We start from the raw sequence: 22552 nt of genomic DNA, 5'->3' as shown, positions 1-22552 counted from the left end.
ACAGAGGAGACCAGTTTCTCCAGTTTAGAAATAGGAATGCTCTCCCATTCATGTCTAATACAGGCCTCTAACTGTTCAATCGTCTTGGGCCTTCTTTGTCGCACCTTCCTCTTTATGATGCGCCAAATGTTCTCTATAGGTGAAAGATCTGGACTGCAGGCTGGCCATTTCAGTACCCGGATCCTTCTCCTACGTAGCCATGATGTTGTGATTGCTGCAGAATGTGGTCTGGCATTATCGTGTTGAAAAATGCAGGGTCTTCCCTGAAAGAGATGACGTCTAGATGGGAGCATATGTTGTTCTAGAACCTGAACATAGTTCTCTGCATTAATGGTGCCTTTCCAGACATGCAAGCTGCCCATGCCACAAGCGCTCATGCAACCCCATACCATCAGTGATGCAGGCTTCTGAACGGAGCGTTGATAACAACTTGGGCTATCCTTGTCCTCTCTGGTCCGGATGACATGGCGTCCCAGTGTTCCATAAAGAACTTCAAATCGTGACTCATCTGACCACAGAACAGTCTTCCATTTTGCCACACTCCATTTTAAATGACCCCTGGCCCAGTGCAAACGTCTGAGCTTGTGGAGCTTGCTTAGAAATGGCTTCCTCTTTGCACTGTAGAGTTTCAGCTGGCAACGGCGGATGGCACGGTGGATTGTGTTCACTGACAATGCTTTCTGGAAGTATTCCTGAGCCCATTCTGTTATTTCCTTGACAGTGGCATTCCTGTTTGAGGTGCAGTGACGTTTAAGGGCCCGGAGATCACGAGCATCCAGTAGAGTTTTACGGCCTTGACCCTTACGCACAGCGATTGTTCCAGATTCTCTGAATCTTTTGATGATGTTATGCACAGTTGATGATTATAACTTAAAAGTCTGCTATTTTACACTGGGTAACACCATTCTGGTATTGTTGCACTATCTTTCTGTGCAACAATGGTGGAATTGGTGATCCTCTTACCATCTTGGCTTCTGAGAGACACTGACACTCTGAGAAGCTCTTTTTATACCCAATCATGTTGTCAATTGACCTAATTAGTGTTAATTGGTCTTCCAGCTGTTCGTTATATGCTCAATTTCCTTTTTCCAGCCACTTATTGCTACTTGTCCCAACTTTTTTGGGATTTGTTGACACTGTGAAATTTTGAATCAACATATTTTTCCTTTAAAATGTTACATTTACTCAGATTAAACTTTTGATTTGTCATCTATGTTATATTACGAATAAAATATTGACATTTGCCATCTCCACATCATTGCATTCAGTTTTTATTCACAATTTGTTTAGTGTCCCAACTTTTTTGGAAACTGGTTTGTATAATTATTAAAACTTAATTGACGTCTCATTGATTTATTGATAGTATGAGTTGCCACTTCTGAGATAGAACCAGAGGAAGCGGTGGGGGCTGGCTGAGGGTCCAGGGTCAGAGAGGAAGCCCGAGGCCCACAGCTAGCCGTAGCTAGCTGCAGTGACTGACGACCCACAGTCAGCTCCCAAAACGCAACACTAATGAGACTAATCAGTGCTTTAGATCACATTCATACACTGATGGGACACACATCAGAGGCTATGAGGGGTTCAGTGTCTTGCCCAGGGACACTTCAGCATGTGACTGCTGGTGGATTTGAACCCCTCTCGAACTGGAGGATGACTGTTCAAACCACACAGTTACAGCCGCCCCATAATGTACATATGCTGGGGGGTGTGGGTCCTTCCAACTGCACAAAACAAGTCTTCTGGCCAGAAGAGAGCCAAAAGCAATCACATCCTTCTCATACTTGCTGAAGGCCATGTCCACAGAGACCATCCCCAACCGTGAGATAGATGAGTAGTGATGGGTGTATAGTTTTCCTGAGATTGCCAAAAAGTCTGCAGTTTGGGACAGGTCCATAATGTATGCAGGAGTGTAGCTGGAGTTTGTTTACAATGATTACATGCAGGGTTCAAGTCGGCTTTGATCTTGGACAGCTCGTCTTTGGACCAGTGCAGCCTGTGCACCACCTTGAATTGAATTACAACATGTCTCAGACAAACGGAGGATGAGTAAATGTTCTTAATGATCTTTTGCCAGATTTAGTCTGATATGGATTCCTCTAAGTCTGTTTCCCATTTCAGTTTGAGATTTTAAACTGGTCTCATGGTATGAACTGAGCAATATAGATCTTGCTGGGGCCCCCCTTAGTATCAGACTTGCACTCTAAAATCTTAACCACAGAATGTTTAGAGGGGTACAAAGGAAAACACTCAGCGAGTTAGACTTCACAAAATGTCTCGGCTGCAAATATTTGAAAACTGTGACTTGTGGATGTTAAACTTCTGTACCAGCTGCTCAAGAGGCAAAATTATCATCAACATAGTGGTCACACAGTGAATGCACTCCTCTCAAGACCCAGGTGTCAAAAGCTGTATCAGCTACTGAAGGAGTAAACATATGATTATTTGACACAGGTGCCAGAAACAGTAACTCTGTAGAGTTAAATTTCTCCCTGAACCGATTCCAAATCTTAACCGACCAGATCACAATTGGGTTAGAAGTGTAGGTTGATATTGACTTTCTGAAAAGGCAGCTGAGAGCAGAGTAATGCAGAGGTGGAGCTGAATCTAACTGAGGCCCTTTACAAGGCAACCCAACTGGGAGAAGGGGTGTCTTACCCAACCAGAATAGAAGAGCTGATATTAGCTGCCCAGTAATAGTTCATGAAATTAGGAAGTGACATGCCTCCAAGCTTGTGGGGCAGATGTAAGATCCTCTTTGCAATCCGTGGATGCTTTCTATTCCAAATAAACACCGATATCTGGCTGTTCAGATTGGTAAAGAAGGATTTAGTAGGAAGATTGGCAGATTCTGAAACAGGTACATAAAGCAAGGATATTAATTTTACAGTGTTTATTCTGCTCCCCAGAGTATGAGGTATGGATAGCCATCTAGCAAGGTAATAAATATCTCGGACCTTCCATTCATTTGCTCAAACATAAAACGACAGGAATGCTTTAAAAGCATCAATATCAGCTCCTCTCTGACAGCTTGGTGGGAGTTTCTTAAAATGACAAAGTCTTCACTAATTCCATGCAGACGTACACCCATCTGGAACAACCCTGACATCCTACAACAGAATAAGATGATAAACTTCCCAGGTTGGAGGTGTAAAGGAATTGAATATTTGGAACATATATATGAAGAAGTGGACTACATCCCATTTAATAGATTAATTACACAATATGGGATTGATAAGAATAAATTTTTAGAATATCAACAAATTAAATCTATAACAAAAAATAAATTTAACCTTAATAACACTAGAATTGAAATACCAGCAAGTGTATTAGAATTCCTAAATCTTAACCCTCCCAAATTACTATCTAAGGTTTACCGGACACTCATTAAAATAGATGAATCAATATCTCTTCCCATTGTAAAATGGGAGACAGACTTGTCAGTCAACTTTGACCAAAACTTCTGATCTCATATGTCTAAGAACTTTTAAGATGATTAAAAACCCCAATTTACAATTAATACAATACAAAATCCTTCATAGAGTACACTACACAGGTCAATGGATGTTCAGGATGGGTTTCGCATCATCTAATGTTTGCTCACAGTGTACAAACAATATTCCTGACAATCACATCCACGCATTATGGTTCTGTCCACCTGTTCAGAGGTTTTGGTGCCGGATATGTGAAGACTTATCAAAGTGTCTGAGATGTAATATTCCACTCTCTCTGTCAGTTTGCTTATTGGGTCACTTAGATGATGTCACCTTGGAGACAAAGTCAATTCACATGATTTTTACTGCTTTATGTATAGCAAAAAAACCTATACTTATAATTGGAAAAATAAAAATACACTTAGTATTAAACAGTATAAAGACCTTTTGTTAGATTACATCAGTCTTGAGATAGCCTGTACCTCCACATCAGAACAATCTCTCTGAGCTTCTTTGATTGGCTTCAACCTGTAGTGGAGGTGGGTAAACTACTTCGATTTCATCCCGTGGGGCATTGTGGTTGATGTGGGGAAGTATCGGAGCTGGGGGCATGGGCCCAGGGCAATGGCGCTCAACTGGGGAGATGGCTTTGGTGGTTCTGGGCGTTGACCTCTGCTGGCTGCATGCAGGCCTCTGGGCGGTCTGTGCCGGCGGGCACAGGTTGCTGGCCTAGTGGCCTGGCTGCTCCTGGGTGGGTTTGGGGTGGGCGCAGGTTCGGGGTTCTGGGGGAGTGTCGCTCCTGGGCTGGGGTCCCGGCTTGATCCGGGGGTCTCGGGTCTTGGCGGGTATGTTGTCAGGGTCTTGGGCCGGTACATGGGGGCCCTTGGTGCGCTGGTGGGCTTTGGTGCCTCTGACGTGGGTGGGGAAGACGGGTGAACTCAGCCTGGGTGTCTTCCTGCCTGGCTGTGGTCTGGTGCTTGGCTGGGGTTCTGGGCTGTGGGTGGGGGGGCTTTTGCTCAGGTGGCTCTGCACTGCTGGCCCGGGGGTGTTTGGGCGTGTGCCATCCCTTACATGGGGTGCTCTCATTGTGGGTGTTGCTGTGGTGGACTGGTCGGTCTTTTTGTGGGGGTGTGCTCTCGGTCATCGTGGTGTGCTGTCTGTGGCTGTTCAGGCACTCCTGGCTGATTGTCGCTGCTGGAGTTCGGTGGCTTCTTTGGTTGGGGGGCTGGGTGTTGAGCTGGGGATTGGGTTGGGGGTCTGGACGATCTCAGGGAGGGCTTGGGTCGCTGGCCCGGGTTCTGGTCGGTCCTCGGGGCTATGTGCCGGTCCATGGCCTGGGTCCCTGGTGGTGTTGCTGCCTCCTGCTCCTAGATGGATGCACTGGAGCCTCCCTCCCCTGGTGGATCTCGGAGAATGGGGGTGCCTATTGGGGTCAGTGGGGGAGCTGGCCCCCTGGGAGTGCATTGCCACCTCAGTTGTTCCTCCCCATCCCAATGTCTTCCTCCACCCACTCCATCACACCACCACTCAAGCAGGGCCTTGGGGTTCAGGTGCACTACTGACCTGCGGGGAGGATCCTCCATCTCCGTGGTTCATGGAGACCTGGGCCCCAATTTTATCAAACAATCTAGACACTCGCATATAACATACTCACGACATGCATATATAGGGTCTGGAGTGGGCACATGGTGGCATATGGGGGTGAGATGTGTAATCATTCTCACCTCCGGGATCTGTGCCCACTCTCCTATGTAGCATGTAGACATTTAGGGTTCTGGGTAAGGGTTGGGGGGGTGAATGGGCACTGCCTGCTCTCTGGGGTGGGTCTGTGCCAGTCGCCACCTCATCCTCCCCATTTTAAACGCACTATATAACTACATGCATCAACATCTTATTTGAGTGGGGGGAGGGAGAAGTTGGATCTTCCAGCTTTTCTTAAACCTTCATTCTCTGTCTGACTTTTGGGGTTGGGGGTGGGGTAGGCTGCCTGGTTGGGGTCTGGGCTGTGGGTGGGTATTGGGCCTTTGGGGGAGATTGGGGGTGGAGCTGGTGCTCCGGTTCTCCCTGGATTGTTTGGATCCTTTGATCAGGGTTCCTGGTTCTGATGGCCAGCCCTTTGGCTGGGGTGGCTGCTGGGTTCTGGCGGGAGGTCAGCTGTGGTTGTGTGTGTGTGTGGTCGTTGGTAGTGCATGGCGGCGGTCGGGGGCATGGCTTCACTTCGACGGAGTGCTGGCTGGTTGGCCTGATGTGACATTCACGGTGCGGGGTGCTGTGTGTGTGTGTGTGGGGGGGTGCATGGGTGGCATGCCGGGGCTTCTCCGGGCCTGTGGTGTGGGGCTTTAGGGATGCATTGGTGCGCTGGGCCGGCCTTCCTTGGCTGCTGCTCCCTGCTGCTCTGGCCCCCGGCCTGAGGCCGGCTTGCGGTCACTGTTGGGCAGGTGGGGCGCATGGACGGCCCAACAGAGGCTCTGTCGGGCTGTCTCTGTGTGCCTGTTTGTCTCAGGTTGGGTTTTGGGTGGCCCCCCTCTCTTGGACCAGTTTTGGCCCCCCATTTGGTGGGTCGTGCTCCCCTCCGGTGGTGGGACCCCTGCCGCCGGTGCATTGGCGGCTCTCAGCAGCTGGGGCTGGGTGGTGGGGTGTGTGCGGGCCCGCCCTGGTGGCTGCCTGCGGGGGCCTGGGTGCCCTGGCTCTGTCGGGCCTCTGTTGGGGGGTGGTATGACCTCAGGACTCGGGGCTTGGTGTCCATGGCCGGATCCACTCTGGAGGGGCGGGTTGCCGGCGGGGCCCGTTGACTCGTCGCTACGGCCTCCTGGGGGTTTCTGCATTGTGGTTGCTGGGGATCGCCCAGGGCTTCCCTTTGCTTCTCTCTCTGGGAGGTGCGGGTGTCCCTGTTGGGGGACTACCAGAGTTCCGGGCTTGGGGGCTGCTGTGTGTCTGTGGTTCCGGTCTTCCCTGTGTTACCTTCGTGTCCTGTGGGGACGGGTTTATGGGTCCCCACATCCACTATTGAACATTTTTATGGAGAAACCTTATAGTGATAAGCATGCTCACACAAGTGTTTAGATTCAGGTGTTTATCAGATACACACTCAGTTGGGTTGTGGTGGCCATCAAATATATATTGTATTACCATGTACTGTATAAAATACTTTCTAAAGATGTTATAACTATCATTATATAAGTTGTTTGTTGTTGTGGTTTCTTGGTTTTGTCTTTTTTTTTCTCTCTTTCCGCAGGTCTAGAGGCAGACTTCAATGATGTTGATTTGTGTTCTCTTTATCCCTCTCTCTCTCCTCTATTCCTATCTCCTTCTTTACATTTTAACTCTCCTCTCACTTTTCTGCTTTGTCATCTTTGTTTTCCGTCCCCGTGTCCATTACATCTGAAACAAACCCAAAGCATATTCTAATAAAATTTAATTTATATATCAAGTGGAGCATTAAGGCCAGCCATAATGCTCTGCTTGTGAAAGTAAATCTGTTGGGCATCACTTTGACACTCAGACAATAATTCTAAGTGTCACAATGCCAGACAGGACAGGGGGGGGGGGGGGGGAAAGCAAGGTAATAAATATTTTAAACTAACTTTTAAAAAGGTACAGTGTCTAAGATTTTTCTTTTCTATAGGGGTCACAGGCATCAGTTCGCTCGTTAACTTTATAGCCAGATATTTTCTAGAATTTTTGAAGCAAAGTAAGTAATTCAGGAAAGCTGATAAGAGGGTCTGATATATACAAAAGCATGTTATCCGCATATAAAGAAACTTTGTGCATTGTACCTAATCGATTCATCTCCTTAATGATGGAGTTTTGCTGTCAAGCTAGTCGTTCTATTGCTAACACAAATAGAAGTGGTGAGAGCAGGCACCCGTCTCGTACCTCTCTGCAGTTCGAAATAGGATATCTTACAGCTAGTGCGGACTGCTGCCATTAGGGAGGTATGTCAGCCTCACCCATGATATGAATTTGAAACTAAATGTAAATTATACAAGTCTCGAAGATAGGGCTAGATGATATCTCAATATTTTAAAAATAGAGATAATTTCATATGCAATATAAAATGACACTATCGATATAAAATGACACTATTGATGTAAAATTATATAGTCTTATACTCTATGTAGTTATATTTATACTTGAAAATCCACCAGCTTTTCTCCCAGTCTGTACACTCATGCCACTCCTCGCTCTCTCATTGAATACAAGCCTGCCCCTCCCCCGCAGCGTGTTGCAGCTGAAGACTTTATTTGAATTATAAAGCTGAGCTAAGCTAGATGCATATGCAGATATATCTTTGTTGACTCACAGTGGGAGCCACTGTAAATTCCTGATGTGTGAAAATGATGGTAGCTGCTAAAAAGTAGAAGTTTGATGTTCTCCAGGAAATGAACTGGTTTAGAGAAGCATGGTATGAAGTTGTCTCCTCTTTAAAAAACATGGAGACATATCCAGTTTAGGGTGATTTATTTGCCGTGTTTCTTCTGGTATTTACGCACAGCAGTAAACAGCAAAGCTTCATCTGTGTCAGCAGAGAAACAAACTCTAACACACACTGCTCTGCACTTTACACAGAGCGGTGCGTTCACTAGCATCAGAACAGCCATGGTGCATTCAAGAGCATAGGAACTATGAAATTTGGAAACAAGCCGTAACCAAACAAAACCGAGCTCAGTAAACAAGCCAACTACACAAAAATGTGGGCTTTCTAACAGCTTTGTTAATAAAGCGTGAATGAATATATACTTCATTAGAATCAGACTTTAAAGAGCAAGTCAGCCTTTCATTATGTTTGCTCTGTATGTGTTCCGTTTAAATTTTAAGTGTACAAGCTGTGTTTTTGGTTTTGTTATGCAGGAGGAAAAAAAAATAATTTTTGAGACATTTTGTAGTTACAGCTGTTAATCAAGATGCCTGTGTGACAATTAGGGCAAAGCTTTGACTCAGAAATATATATATTTTTGTTATTATTTTATGGAAAGAAAAAATATCGTCATATATGCGGTATCATATATTGCCATTTATCTTAAAATATCGAGATATTAATTTTGGTCCATATCGCCCAGCCCTAAACACTCCTGTAGTGAACCAGATGACCTGATGATCTGACCCTCATCTGACCCTGATGACCTCAAATCTACCAGATGGACAGAGACTGTTATTTTCATTGATCTGAATAAGTCTGAGCCATCTGATGACTTTCTTTCTTGAATTAATCAAGCAGAAAAGACAATCCTCTATAATCATTACTGTTTTACAAATGTTTGATAATCAAATTGTGTTAGTTTCACTCAATGCTTACAGGTTGAAAAGAACTACTCATTTTTATTTTACATAAACAGTAAGTAATGATTTTTGTTCCTCATTCAAAGAAGAAATCACCTGAATATGCATTTCTTGATTTTCTGTCTGAAATGAGTCAAGTCGTAAGTATGTGAAAGGTTGGTTTTCGGTCAACTAAAATGTTTACCGAGAAAGATGTCATGTTTAAACTTTTTCAGAAGATTACCAAGAGTTGACTCCACGAAGTCTGCTCTCCTGCAATAATCTCTCTGTCAGTTGTTAAAACAATCTCATTCTCTGACCTTGGCTTAGATAACATCTTACGTCACAAAACCACTCCTCTTTCTGGTCCATCCACGAATCAGAAAGCTCTGAAGTAAACTCGGAAGTAAACTCATTTAAAATGTGACAACTTCCCGGTTCTGTCAGAGTGCAGTAGATTCCATGGAGTGCAGTAGATTCCATGGAGTGCAGTAGATTCCATAGAGTGCAGTAGATTCCATGGAGTGCAGTCGGTTCCAAGAGATTCCAGAGTTGGAGTTATGGAGAGTTTTGGAGTTGGAGTCTGAGAAGATCTGAAAGAGTCTGAGAGCTGCTGACAATGAAGAGTCAGAGTTGCCGAGAATCCAGAGACGTTTTGGGATTATAATTCTGCTTTGAACTAACCACGCACGACTCTCCAAGGATTTTAGCTGTTCTCAACGGAGACGCTGATATCAGTCTGAAGGATTCTTACTGAGGTGATCTATCGTCAACAAGGTAACGGTTTCTTCTTCGACTAAAGTGTACCTGGGACAAGCTGAGATACCTGATGGGAGCGTGCAATTTTCTGGTCAACAGATATTAATTCCCTCACATATTCCTCTGTAAGATAAAATCTCCAGTTCATCTTAAACTCACCTCTCTCTCATAAATCTATACAGATATTTTTAGAAATATCTGAAGCAAAGTCCTCAAATCACCGCCGAGTGATTTGAAGTTCAATATTTGTGAAACTGTCTATTATTTTCATATTTTGCCAAATTAATGTAAATGTTTGATGTTAAACTTTGATTCTGAAAATAAATGACTCCATTCATTTGATGGGTCAAAGATAATAACGTCTCTCGTTCGCATTTCTGTTAAATTCAATGCACGGCATTACACAGTCAGAAAAATGAAGAACTCGTGAATATAGTATGCATAAATATATACCACATATATTTGTCATACAACTAGTGACACGTACCCACGTGACTCACTACACTCCACCCAGTCAAATGCTTTCTCCGCGTCTAATGAAAGAATGACGTCGTCACAGATGTGTTCAGGTGGACTAAGAGCGTACAACACACAAGCAGCTGCCAAACATTGAAGAAAGCCTGACTGTTTTTAACAAGCCCCGTCTGGTCAGGTGGGACAATTGTGGGGACCACCCACTCAAGTCATTTTGCCAGAACCTTTGCAAGGATTTTTACACCAGTATTTAAAAGCAAAATAGATGTATATGAGCTGCAGTTTGGAGGATCTTTAGCTTTCTTAGCTATCAGTGAGATTACAGCTTGATGCATGGACAGTGGCAACATCTGTGCAGCAAGTTATTCCCCAAAACACAAAAAATAAGGGTGAGCATAGACTTGAAATTTTCTTTAAAAACTCAGATGGGAAGCCATCTGGTCCAGGGGATTTCCCATTTTCCATATCACTGATTGCAGAGTTTATCTCTGCTACAAAAAACTCCCTCTACAAATTCCCAGCGAGATCAGGATTCACTGAAGGAAGTTTAAGATCTTTTAAAAGTTTTCTATGTTTGATAGGCTAGCTGATGACTCAGTCATATACCTGTACAATGACTGGTAAAAATAAACGTATTAATGCATTACATTTACATGTATTAATTCCAGCATTGTTATGACATGCAGCTCCCTGGTCATTGTTTATTACTGGAATAGCTTGGTTGGCTGACTGTCACCGTAGCTGATGTGCGAGCAAACGCACATCCCTTTCACAGTGTTCATAGTTAATTCTGCCTGCTGAGTAGACAAAATATTAAATTCAGGTTGAAGTAACAAATGTTTTTTAATTAGATCCTGTGAGGGGGAGTGACTATATCGGTCTAATTGTAATATCTCATCCGTTAAATGTCCTAGTCGTATCAAGCTCCCCCTTTTGTTGTTTGCACAATAAGAAATTATTTGACCCCTCAGGTAGGCCTTTAATGTCTCCCAAACAGTACAGAGTGGCATTCCTGGTGTTCCGTTAACTTGAAGAAAAAATTCAATTTCAGATCTAAGAAATGTGATAAAGTTTTTCTTGGATAACAGTAAAGGCTCCAGTATACTTGGGCATACTTCAGTCCACAAAGGTCTGCGCGTACCGGATTAGAGTCGACGCGGAGGCCTGCAGGGCATGTTCGTGCAAAGCTCAATTTTTACGACCGTGTACACGTACTCAGTAGGGGTTGAACGAGTATATAATTTTTAAACTCGACATTAACATAATAAAACCCGAGTAGAACTCGAGTATTTGATGACGTCATAGATCTCAAGATACAAAAATAAATAAATAAATAAAACCGCAAAAAAAGGTAATTTACAAAAAAAAAGACCAACAAAACATTGGGAGTGTATATTATGCTCCTACCATTTATCATACTGCAAATAAGTCACAGGAAAAACTAAACTATAAGTTATTATTATTAAACTGCAAACGTGAAGAAACGTGCAGCACGTCAAAAACGAAACTTAACAGTGTGTGTGTGTGTGTGTGTGTGGGTCGACCACCCCGCACCACCGCCAGCTGTGGTGCGCATTAAGTTGTTTTAGAGATTAATATTTTTTGCTTTTTGTTTGTGAAACAAGGTCTGAGGAAGCTGGTTCTGGTTCGGTGGATTGGACTCGGCGTTACACCATACTCTGTGACCTGCAACAGTGCAACACCGCCCCCTACGGTCATACGGTAGTCACATAATATAACGTCACTACGGCTACTCGACGTTACATTTTTAACCTCGATAGATGTCCAAGCAATCGATGTGTAGATTACTTGAGTACTCTGTTAATGCCCTAGTACTCAGTGTAGCACAATAAACTGCCTGGAGACTGACTGTTTTGTATGCGACACCAATGTATTAAATTCCCCTTCTTGATCCCTGATCTGATTTAATGGCCTTTTCTTTTATTTTTTTTTTGCCAAAAGGCAAACGATCTCTTCCTCCTCCTCCATTGACGCCATGGTGAGAAATTATGAAATTTGTCATGAGCGAATTAAAATCAGGTCTTGCGTGGCTGCAGGAGGGTCTGGAGTTTTCCTAGTGGGCTGGTCTGATGTGTGGGCTGCAGGGCCAGCGCTCCCCCCCCTTTTTTTTTTAGAACTTTTAATTAACAACATATAAACACAGAACACTGCTGCGGCTGCCAGCTCTTTTTTTTTTTGGCCACCTGTCAATCAGTCCAGTAGGCGTGAAAGCAAATGACCAATCGGCAACCTCAATTTGTCCCGAAGGTAAACGCCCCTTGTCTGCGGAGCTGGTCCAAAACCGCTCAGGGTGGACGTTTGAGTAAAGGCTCAACTGTCTGCGGACAGTGTGTGTCGAGTCTGCACAGAAAAATGTCAGCGCGAGTACACTGGAGCCTTAAGGAGTTAAATCCCCAAGGACGATATACAGATTTAGAGACCGGGATAAGCAGTTTCATAATAAGTGGATCATGGTCCGATGAACATGGCCCCACAGTCACATTCTTTCACCAAAGGCAGAGTTTGTTTATCAAGAAAAAAAAGTAAATTCGGGTGAACGTCTTATGAACTGGGGAGAAAAATGAGTATGATCTTGAAGTAAGATTACTGAAGTGCCACACCATATGATTCAAGAAATGAATCGATTAGTTGAACGGACTTAGTCAGGGTAGTTTTTCCCCATCTAACTACAGCCAAGAGATGAAAGCACACAATTTGTGTCACCATCAATTATAAGTTTATGTGTTGGCATATTTGGTATATTTGAGAAGAGGGTATTTAAAAAATGTAGTCATCCCACTTGGAAGCATACACCAAAACCAAGATCACTGGCAGTGTGTATAGCTTCCCCACAAATATAACATATTACCTGGCGGTATCAGCATGCACATTCAAGGCTGTAAATTGCACCAGTTTACCAACTATAATAATAGCTACCCCACTTGATTTGAATTGGAAATTAGACTGAAACATCTGACCAGACCATTTTTTAATAAACTTTCCACTATCTGCAGAGCACACATGGGTCTCCTGTAAAAAGGCACTATTAGTGTTCATCCGTTTCAGGTGTGACATAAATTTCCAAAATAAAACCAATGTCAACTGAAAATACACACATTAGTGCTTACCCTAGAGCAGCAGTGGTCCCCAACCTTTATTGCGCCACAGACTGGTTTGATGTCAAACAAAATTGTCACGGACCGGGGAGGGGTGAGGGGGTGTCGTGGTCTGGGGGTCCTCCCAAACAGAATTTTGAATAAAGTAGATGCCATTTCCTGCATTCTGTTGTACTTTACAAACATTTAAAACATTTTTTGCTTCAAATATTCTGACTGCAGACAAACAGCTTCATGAGCTGAGACCATCGTCTGTTTTATCAGTTCGGTGAAAGTTCAGATAACTCCTGCAGTGATTCACACATCAGATTGTTCACAAAAGCACAGGAACTCATGCCTAGTGCAGAATGTTTAATTATATTTTTGTGTTTTACAATGAAATTACCCATTACTTTTAACTTTTAGGGGCAGAGATTTTTTTGAGCAGAAGCTAAAATGTGAAGCAACAGCTCTGATGTGACGTGATATTAGGAAGCTTGTTAAAATTATAGTTTTATAGTCAATCTTTGTCAGGCGGGTTGAAAAATATGTAGTGTAATCCTTCAAAATGCACAGATACAGCTGCGCACCTCCACCTGTCTGCTCCAGACCACATAGCTAACTGCTTTGTTCTTCACCAGCAATGTAGAACAGATCTGCGCATGCGCCTAGCAGAAACTGAAACTAACCACTTGTGTATGTTGACCTGCGTCAAGAGTGAGTCATAGACTGATGTGGTAGAAAGAATCTGGCGATTTTTCAAAATAAAACTTTTTTCCCCTTCTGTGCAGCCCGGTACCCATTGACCCACGGACCGGTACCGGTCTGCGGCCCGGGGGTTGAGGACCACTGCCCTAGAGAACACAATGCAACCATCTGGGCTCCCGTCTGCCCAATTATGAATTGAGTAATAGCAATTAAAAAACACGAAAATAAACAACAAAATATGCATACATTACTGTAAATATCGAATGTTTACCTAAAAGAGATTTTTTTAAAATAAATAAACTTAAAAAAACGCTCCCATAGTAAGGTGCGTACTGTATACCAGAACTTACGGTAATCAATTCAGAGTGTTAACACTGTACAATCACCCTCCAACACAAACAGAATGCCATAAATACTACCATTAAAGAACCCAACAGCCAAATAGAGTCAAACAAAAGCCTAAGAAAAATGCTGGTTGATGGAGGCAGATCCTGTGGTTTCTTCTGCTCCTTGCCACCTGTTGCTGGAATGACATTCCACTTGACGTATTACATCTCTTTAACGGAGTTGACAAACACTTTATCTGTCCCTCCATGTGTGATGCAGAGCCGTGCAGAAAAAAACAACTCCATACCGGACAACTGGTCAGTTCCGCAGGAGTCGCCTCACCTCCGTGAACACCGCCCATGCCCTTACCACGTCTGGGGTGTAATCAGCTGTGATGAATATGGATGATTCTTTGAAGTGGATCAGGCCACCGCTGCGTGCTTGTTGTAATATCTCCACACAATCTTTAAGATAATGCAGCCTGGCCACAATAACTCTTGATTTATAACCCAAGCCTCTCCTGCCTGGCGTTCGGTACACGCGATCGATCAGCGGCGACTTGCCCATCTGCAGCGCCTTCGTTAGCATCTTGGCTATCACTGTAGGGGTGCATGAGCCCAGCAATTCAGGAACACCAATAATTCCAATATTGTTACATTTCATATTTCCTCCCACGGATTCAAGCTGTTTTCTCAGCCCATCAATCTTATTTTTCCAACACCGCCACAGTCCCAAGCAGTTTCTACCTAATCTGAGCATATACAGTCCATTTTCAGCCTGTTACTTAGCTTGACTTGGTCAAGCTCTGCTCTGAGGCTCATGGTGGCACCTGCAAGCTTCGCTCTCACCGCCTGCAATTCATTCCTAATAAAATGAAAATCATCTGTCAGAGCTGCCTTCATCTCCAGCCTAGTTATCGCTGTGACTTCAGATTTAACTGAAGCTAGAATGTCTGAATTCAGAGCAGACTCGACTGTCTCTCCAGAGCGCAACGAGGATGGGGCCGACACACCCGCAGTTCCACCTGCCGCTCCATGACCGTGGCCCGAAGCTGTAACTGTGACATGTTGCGTTGGCGAAAACACCATTGCTTTAGATTTCTTTAGCTTAGTGAGGATATATTTATAAAAATCCAGTTTTTCAGCGGGGCTGACAGGAGCATAGCAAAATGCAGTTCACCCCACGGCCATCTTACCATACCATACCATACCATACCAATTTATTTATATAGCACTTAAAACAGCAACAAGGCCAACCAAAGTGCTGTACAAAAGAACACAAACATGCACAGCGGACAGGAAAACATAAAATAGAAATACAGATACAAATAGCAGCAGAAGCTAACTAAAATGGCCAACAGAGTAGAGAACAGACCGGACCAAAACAAATCACACCATGTTAAAGGCAAGCGAATAGAAGTGGGTCTTCAAGCGAGACTTAAAGACTGAGAGTGTGGGAGCCTGCCGGACACTCAGTGGCAACTCATTCCACAGTCGTGGACCTGCAACAGAGAAAGTCCTGTCACCTCTGAGCTTACGACGGGTTTCTGGGACTGAGAGAAGCATCTGGTCTGCTGACCTCAGGGAGCGCGGTGGGACATATGGCTGCAGAAGATCAGTGAGATAGGATGGGGCGGAACTGTTCAGTGATTTAAAAACATACATGAGAATTTTGAAATGGATCCGAAGGTGAATGGGTAGCCAGTGCAGGGAGGCCAAAACTGGCGTGATGTGCTCTCTATAGCCTGTACCAGTTAAAAATCGGGCTGCAGCATTTTGGACCAGTTGTAGACGAGCAATGGAGGACTGACTGATTCCAAACAGAAGTGAATTGCAGTAATCAAGCCTAGATGTTATGAAGGCGTGGATCACTGTCTCGAGGTTCTTTTTGTTGAGTATAGGCTTCAGCTTAGACAGCCGTCTCAGCTGAAAAAAACAGGATTTGACCATCATGTTTACGTGACTGTTGAGTTTTAAGGACGGGTCCATTATCACCCCCAGATTAGTCACCTTTTGTTTCTCTAGCGGGCTAGAGAGAATAGGTCAATGTCATAGTTCATGAGTGAGCCACTGGGATGGAACAGCATGACTTCAGACTTCTTCTCATTGAAGCTTAAGAAGTTTAAAGCCATCCAGTCCCGGATGTCAGCCAGGCAGTCAAGAAGAGGCTGAATAGAGCGTGTGCCTCTGTGCCTCAGGGGGAAGTAAATTTGGCAATCATCGGCGTAGAAATGAAAGGGTATGTTGTGTTTGCGGAAGATAGCACCTAGTGGCAGCAGGTATAAAGAAAAGAGAAGGGGACCGAGGATGGACCCCTGCGGTACCCCCCACTGGAGTGCGGTCGATGCCGAACTAAAATCTTTGATATTGACACAAAAGGTTCTGTCAAAGAGGTAGGACCCAAACCATTTAAGGGCTGACCCTGTGATGCCCACCCACTGCTCCAGTCTAGAAATGAGGATATTGTGGTCGATGGTGTCAAAAGCAGATGTAAGGTCCAATAGGACAAGCAGCACAGAATCACCTGCGTCTGTGGATATGAAAATGTCATTAAAAACCTTCAGTAGAGCAGTTTCAGTGCTATGGAGAGATTTGAAGCCAGATTGGAATAACTCAAGGATAGCGTGATCCCCCAAAAACTGTTTCAACTGAGACTCCACAATTTTTTCCAGTAGTTTAGAGGTGAATGGGAGTCTGGAGACAGGCCGGAAGTTGGACATGACTGAGGGGTCAAGGTTAGGTTTTTTCAGGAGGGGCTGGACAGCAGCATGTTTAAAAGTCTTTGGCACCACACCTGAGGATAAACTGCTATTCAGAATAGTGAGGATAAAAGGACCCAGGGTTAGAAAAACTTCCTTTAGTAGTCGAGGGGGGACCACATCAAAGGGGGAACCAGATGGCTTCATGCTGCACATTACCTGCTCCAGAGAGGACAGAGAGATGGGCTCAAAGTGGTCAAACACAGCCACGCACTGAGATGGGATGGACAGATCATGAGCTGGTGGAGAAATGAGTGCCCGGGTGTTTGCCACTTTTTCTAAAAAGAAATGGAGGAAGTTCTCACACAGCTCAGTTGAGGCTTCCAGAGGTGAAGGCTCACTGAGGTGTAGAACTGAGTTCAGGGTGGAGAAAAGAACTCGGGGGTTGTGGGAGTTGGAGACAATTAAATCAGAAAAGAATTTACATTTGGCAGCTTTAACGGTTTTCTGATAGTGATGCCAACTCTCCCTTAACATTTGAAAAGACACCTGGAGCCTGTCCTTCCTCCACTTTCGTTCAGCTTTGCGACACTGCCGCCTAACGGCTCGCGTGACGTCATTCAGCCAAGGCTCTGATCTAAGTTTCGTTTTTCTGGTCTTAAGGGGAGCAACACGGTCCAGAACATCTAAACAGGCAGAGTTGAACTGAGAGGTTAGCTCCTCAGTGGTAAGAGACACCGAGAGCTGTTCGATCCTCTCAGAATTAAAACCTTCATTAAAACGAGCAGCAGTGAAATGGTTAATGGAACGCGTACGTGCAGGAACGCGCGTCTTAGCAGTATGACAAGGGGGGGTGAAGTCAAACAATACAGGCATGTGATCTGAAAAAACATTGTCACCGATTTTCAAATTAGAAACAGAGACATCGCGTGTTAAAACGAGGTCCAGCGTGTGACCATGTTCCTGGGTGGGGCCGCTCACCTGCTGAGCTAAGCCAAAAGAGTCCAATAAATCCAGAAAGTCCTTCACTAAGGGCTTCTCCTGACAACACACATGCAAATTAAAGTCACCAATAAGCAAAAAGTGAGTGTATCTCTGAGTGATATCAGCCAAAAAGTCAGAGAATTCATTTATGAAGTCCTTAGAACGAGGTGGGCGGTAGATGAGCGCACACAGGACCGGAGGAGAGTGTCCAAGTTCAAAGGCGCTCAGCTCGAAGCTGGTGCGGGACACCGGGATGGACAACTGTTTACAGGCAAAGTTTGCTTTAAAAACTGTTAATAATCCCCCCCCGCGCCGACCTGATGGCCGCGGGGCATTGCAACATACACAGTCCGGAGGAAGTAGTTCCACCAGGGCGCTGGACTCACCATCAGAAATCCAAGATTCTGTGACGAACAGAAAATCCAACTCCTCATCTTTAAAAAAGTCATTGAGGATAAACGTCTTGTTGGAAACAGACCTTGCGTTGATTAAACACATCCTGATATTGTCCGACACAGGCACAGCTGTGGAGGGAGACGTGCGCGCCAGCGGGCGCAGGTTATGAAGAACAGCTCCTCCTGGTCTGCTGGTGCGGCGCACAGGTAAACAACTCCAGGTGTTTCCATGGACTGAGCGCGCGGGCAGCTGGCCAGCAGCCGGGCCCCGGGAGCACCACGGGTCAGAGAGGAGATGATCAGATCCAGAGCGAGTCCTGTTAGAATAATCCACACTTTGCCTCAGTTTCACCAAAATCCCTGCACGCTTCCCACGACGTCTGCGACGTTTCCTCCATGGAGAAAGGCCAGGGTCACGCAGAAGGAACGCAGGAATCTCAGATAGGACCGGTGGGGGAGAGTGATGGCCGCTGTTCAAAAACTCCGCGGGAATTTCAGCAAATGTACGGAGCTCCAAAAGTGCCCGACGATCATACTGAAAATAAGACTCGGCACACTGCACGAACCATTGTAAAAATAACAAAAATAAAATACAAGCAGAGAGCGAGAGACGGGCAGCCCTACACACTGGCGCCATCTTGAAATACCTATCTTGCACCTCCCTACCACCGTCAGTCTGACTCATGTCTTACATAAGTATGCATTTCTTGCAAAATAATATTATTTATTGAGCGGGCTCATCTAACTAATTTACTCTTTAATATTTTAAAGCAGAAGCTCCCATGACAGTGACCACAGTTAATGCACTCTCATTAGATGAGACACTGTGGCGTCTTTACTCAATCTGTTTTCTGATGGAAGTTGCTGCTCTGTTCATCTGCTCCATCAAAACACTTTTTGACTAGAGCTCACAAAGACCACACAACTAATGTCACCATGTTTAACTGTAAGACGCTTCTTATTAAGATGGATCATCCACAAACATTAGTGCTTGCCTCCTGGGGAATTGTTCGAGCTTAAGTTTGGGATATTTACATCCAACTGACTTGAAAATGTTCCAAATATTGGCAGCTGTATATCCAAAAACATATTTGATATGAAGGGTGTAACACCAGAAACAGTGTTTCAAATAGCTGGGACTAATGTAAAATAAATGTTAATAAATAAAATAAAATTAGAAGTCTAAAGAGGAAACCTACAGGAACTGGGGGCAAGGTGCTGGGAAATATGGCACTGTCACTGGGGTCCAACAGGAATCCTTGGTTCAAAATGTTTTCGTGCCTCTTACTGGGGAACGACGAGTGACAAGAAACTGTCCCAGGCTCCTCCTAAAACAAAAACAGAAATGAAAAAAAATAAATAAATAATGAGTTAGAACATGTCAAATTTATGGATGAACTATTATTTCACCATTACCATAATTTCCAGACTATTGAGTGCATCCGAATATAAGCCGCGCCCACTAAATTAAAAATAATGATACATTCATACATATATATAGGCTGCGCTTATCTATAAGCCACGAGTGTCCACGTTGTAACATGAGTTACACAGAAAGATTTTAAAAACTTTTAATTAAATATGTACCCGTAACATACACAAATACGTACAGTAAATGTTTTTTTCTGAACAGTGTTGTAACATGGCTGGTAAAAAAAAAAAAAAAAAAATTACACTAGCCTACCAGGAAGTTATTGATTGCTATCTTCATCCCCACTCATGGGGATTCCCCACCCCCTCCCCATTCTCTCCTCCCCTCCCTGTTTCATTGGTCCACTGTGACTTGTTCGGTAATTTTATTGGTCAGATTTTTTTTTACCTTTATTCATACAGGTAGTCTCATTGAGTCACGAAGACCCACCCCCCCAAGACAGACGTGTAGTGGGTAGCCCAGGTGTGACGAGGCTGAATGTTTTGGCTGCAAGAAGCTTGTTAGCCGATCAAATAATAATAATAATAATAATAATTCCATAAACTAGCTGTAGTATCAGCTGCAGCGTTGGATGCATGTGAAAAAAGTAGTGACTTGTAATCTGGAAATTACTGTACTCACAAACTTTCTTTTATTCACCTTTATGGTGCATTTGAGTTCAGTCTTGCTGGATTTGCGTTTGGATTTAGGCTTTGCTTGACAATCCATGACATCTAGGGCCAACGACTTCCGCACTTTCTTCATAGGCTGGCGATGCTGACGTCAAAAAGAAAAACGAGAGTTGAGTAATTCATCTGAGTTGGAATATCAGCAATGAGAATCCCAATTTCTCTAACAGAAACAAGAAATACCAGGATGTGTAAAGAAGCACTGTGAATTATAGCTTTAGATCTCTTGGGAAAAAAAAAACTCAAAAAAAGTTTAGACATAAGAATCTGAAGCTCTTTGGAGAAAAAAGTGGAAAGCTTCACAGAGCTGAGAAACATAGAAGGAGGAGGCACCACACACAATGATGGCTGCAAGATCCAAGAGCAAATATCCATCACAGTGGTAGACATCTGAGACGGTCTGTGGTATGAAGATCTGCACCAGGGCCTGACATGATCCACACCTTCTCCGTGAACGCCTAGCAACTCAGATGAACCAGCTGTTAATGGAAGGGTCCCACCCAGAGCGGTTGACCCAAGGCTGGACAGTCCTGATCATGAAAGACCCACCAGAAAAAGGCAACCCCATTCCTACTATTCGCCAACCACCTGTACAAAATGGAAGCTACTGTCAGGAATCATGGTAGCTAAGGTGAATAGACACATGGGTCAAAACCTGAGCAAGGCACAGAAGAAAACTGGCACAAACAACTAGTTGACAGAACCACAGCTCAAGACACACACAACACAAACCTTAACCTTACAATGTTTAGGGCTGGGTGATAACTCAATATTTTTAAAATATCAAGATATTTCATATGCAATATAAAATGAGACTATACCAATATAAAACAATAGTCTCATACTAGTCCCTTCGCTCTGCTCACGTATGATTGTGCAGCTGCCCATCCAGGCTGTCATATTGTAAGGTTTTCAGATGATACAGCGGTGGTGGGATGCATCACAAACAATGATGAGTCCAGCTACAGGCAGGAGGTGGAACACCTGGAGAGCTGGTGCAAAGAGAATAATCTTCACATCCATGTGAAGAAGACAAAGGAGATGATTGTGGACTTCAGAAGGAACAAACACACCTACACCCCACTGAACATAAGAGGACCTTTGGTGGAAATGGTCTCCAGCTACAAGTACTTGGGTGTACATCTGAATGACAACCTCAGATGGTGCAACAACACTACCAGCCTGATCAAGAAAGCTCATTGTGACGTGGATGTAAATTCCCGATAGGTGTGAAAATGACTGGGTAGCTGCTACAAAGGAGAGGTTTGGTGTTCTCCAGGACATTAACTGGTTTAAAGTGGCATGGTATGAAGCTGTCTTCTCATAAAAAAAATATGGGAGACAAATATCCAGCTTAGAGTGATTTATTTGCTGTGTTTCTTCTGGTATTTACGCATAGCAGTAACCAATAAAGTGCAAACAGAAGCTCAAACAGCAAGGCTGCATCCGTGTCAGGAGAAAAAATCTCCAACGCATGGCACGCAGCATGGCACTTTACACAGAGCGGTGCGTTCAGTAGCATTGGAACAGCCACAGTGCACTCAAGAGCATAGGAACCATGAAATTCAGAAACAAGCTTTAACCAAATAGAACCGAGCTCAGTAATGAAGCCAACTACACAACAATGTGGGCTTTCTAACAGTTTTCTTAATAAAGGTTTATAAAGTTTGAATTAATATGCTTCATTAGAATCAGACTTTTTAAAGAGCAAGTCACCTTTTCATTTGCTCATTTGCTGTGTCTGTTTAAATTGTTTAAACCTGAATGCTAGAAAACGCCTTGTATCTGTGACTTTCCTTCCCTCAATTGATTATGGTGATATTATTTACATGAACGCTCCTACAAGAACCTTGCAGATGTTGGATGCTGTCTATCATGGTGCACTAAGATTCATAACTGGCTGTGACTATCGTACCCACCACTGCACACTGTATTCACTGGTTAACTGGACATCATTAACTTCACGCAGACTCTCTCACTGGTACATTTTCATCTTTAAATCACTTCTTGGTCTGTTGCCTTCATACATCTCCTCCTACATGTCTCTGCGTGAGTGCAGCTACGGAGTGCGCTCTCAGGACATTATTACATGCAGTGTTCCCTCAATGAGGACTGAACTAGGCAAAAGGGCCTTCTCCTATTCTGCTCCTGTTTCCTGGAACATCTTACAAAAAGATTTGAAGCTCTCGACCTTGACCTCTCTAAGTGTCTTTAAGAATCTGTTGGACACCTGGCAGGGACCAATGCTGACATGTTCCTGTTTTTAGTTTTCTATATTTGTCTTGGAATCTAGCTGTTTTTTGTTTTGTTACCTTTTCCTTT

The 22552-nt window shown here is 44.0% G+C and overlaps 1 protein-coding gene across 1 annotated transcript in view; it reads right to left on the bottom strand.

Annotated features, from left to right (window-relative positions):
- Window positions 1-15011: 15011 nt before the first annotated feature.
- mybl2b (v-myb avian myeloblastosis viral oncogene homolog-like 2b) overlaps window positions 15012-22552 on the bottom strand; it is a 17563-nt gene continuing 10022 nt past the window's right edge. Inside the window, exons 13-15 of the mRNA XM_037679149.1 lie at window positions 20202-20318; window positions 19330-19458; window positions 15012-15110 (exon numbers count right to left, since the gene is read on the bottom strand). Of these exons, the coding sequence (XP_037535077.1) occupies window positions 15012-15110; window positions 19330-19458; window positions 20202-20318 (345 nt within the window). The remainder of the gene's footprint in view (window positions 15111-19329; window positions 19459-20201; window positions 20319-22552) is intronic.

Source organism: Nematolebias whitei, chromosome 7 (assembly GCF_014905685.2).
Source record: "Nematolebias whitei isolate Nwh7 chromosome 7, NemWhi1, whole genome shotgun sequence".
Lineage (NCBI taxonomy): Eukaryota > Metazoa > Chordata > Actinopteri > Cyprinodontiformes > Rivulidae > Nematolebias > Nematolebias whitei.
The sequence above is the reverse complement of the archived record's forward strand: the minus strand, read 5'-3'. Positions and strand labels throughout refer to the sequence as shown.